Here is a 1,596-nt window from a genome sequence, read left to right as displayed (position 1 = left end):
AAGTTGCCAACTGCATACGCTGAAAGCTGAAGCTCAAATATCGAATCCAGCCAAAAATGGCCGAATCTCCGCTGCCTTTTACCCTGCTTTCTCCAGATTTAGCAGAGGTTTTCCTCATTTAAACTCTGCCCCGGGTCACTACTACACTTGAGAGAGAGTCTAGGGTCGTCCTCGCCGGTCTGCGTTGAAAATAGAACTCAAAAACAGTCTCCTTTATCATGGAGATTTAGGGCTATCTATAGACCGTTAGCGAAGATGAAAGCTTCAATCAAGTTTCGGGAGGAAGAAAAACCTCTTTCCAGAGCAAAAGTTCCACTCAGCATCTTGGGTTTTCCTTTCCAATCTGGAATCACTGCCGGTGACTCGAAAGAGCTCTGCTTGAATCTCAGTACCTTCTTCCAATCAGGGCCTTCGTTCAAAATTGCTTATCGTCCGAACGACTCATGGAACCCTTTCAGCCTCATCGTCAAAACCGGAATCGGACACTTCGGGTCGCCAATCTCTGCTCATATGACGATGAGCGCTGAGTTCAATCTCATCAGCCGTGGAAACCCTAGTTTCTTCCTCCAATTCAAGCCTCAGATTGGCGATTTCTCGATCATAAAGTCCCACCGATCGCCTATCGGGAAGGTCAAATCGAACGCGAGAAAGATCGATTCCGACGACGAAGCATCGGTTGACGGCGGTGAGAGAACGTTACAGAACGGTGTTGATGAGCCTACTGGAAACTACATCTTTCGAGGCAAGGAGATTAACGGACTCTCACCGGAAAATAACGCCGTACGCGGGATTTGTAACCTATTTTCAGGTATGGAGTTGAACGCGAGAACGGTTTTGCCGATCAGAGACCGAGCCGTTTTGAAATTCCGATGGGGGGTCAGTGAAGCTTTCGTGGAAAATAAAATCACGGAATCATCGTCCAGGAATTCTCTGTGGAAGATTCCTCTCCTTGTGATGAGGAAAATCACCGTCGAACAAGTGGTGCATGAGGAGGGCTCGAAGGAGAAGGAGAAAGAGAAGAAGAAGACCTTCACGGGAGACGCTGACGTGTCAGATGTCTGTTTGGCTGTGAAGCGTCAGCTGGAAGTCATGCAGGCGGAGAATAGCTCTCTGAGAAGAGTCGTGGAGGAGTTCAGGTCAGATGTACGCGGGGGAAAGCCAGTCTCGACCGCAGGGAATCGAGATTCCGGGAATTATAGGGAAACCGAAAGAAATGGTGGGAAATTTCCGGTGGGAAGGAAAGAGCGGCGGAATGATGAGAGAAAGTCGGAATCGGAATTTGGTGGGCCAGCAGCAGGCAAAACGATGGAGGGAGATGTGATTGTAAATGACGAGTTGAAGGCATGATCGTTCTTTTAATCCCTACCGTTGGATCTTATGTTTCGTAGGTGCTAGTGTGCTACTGTAGGATCCCTAGTGTGAGATTTGTTTTTAAAATTTTATTTGTTTATTTTATGGGTTTTTCTTTCTGGTCTATGGCTAGTGAACTATAATATGGTAGTACTTAGGTTATTTCATGTCATAGAGGATAAGACAATGTACAATTTCAGCGTATTATTATTATTTTTTGGTAAAATATCATTTCGCTTTATGTTA

General features: G+C 46.0%; 1 protein-coding gene across 1 annotated transcript; it reads left to right on the top strand.

The window, feature by feature from the left end:
- LOC122088220 lies at positions 1-1,596 on the top strand. The gene has a single exon (XM_042657409.1). It carries the CDS (start codon positions 256-258, stop codon positions 1,345-1,347), a length of 1,092 nt encoding a protein of 363 aa, XP_042513343.1. The 5' UTR covers positions 1-255; the 3' UTR covers positions 1,348-1,596.

The sequence above is a fragment of the Macadamia integrifolia genome, chromosome 9, assembly GCF_013358625.1.
Source record: "Macadamia integrifolia cultivar HAES 741 chromosome 9, SCU_Mint_v3, whole genome shotgun sequence".
Classification (NCBI taxonomy): Eukaryota; Viridiplantae; Streptophyta; class Magnoliopsida; order Proteales; family Proteaceae; genus Macadamia; species Macadamia integrifolia.
Note: the sequence above shows the minus strand (reverse complement) of the source record. Positions and strands in the feature narration are given on the sequence as shown.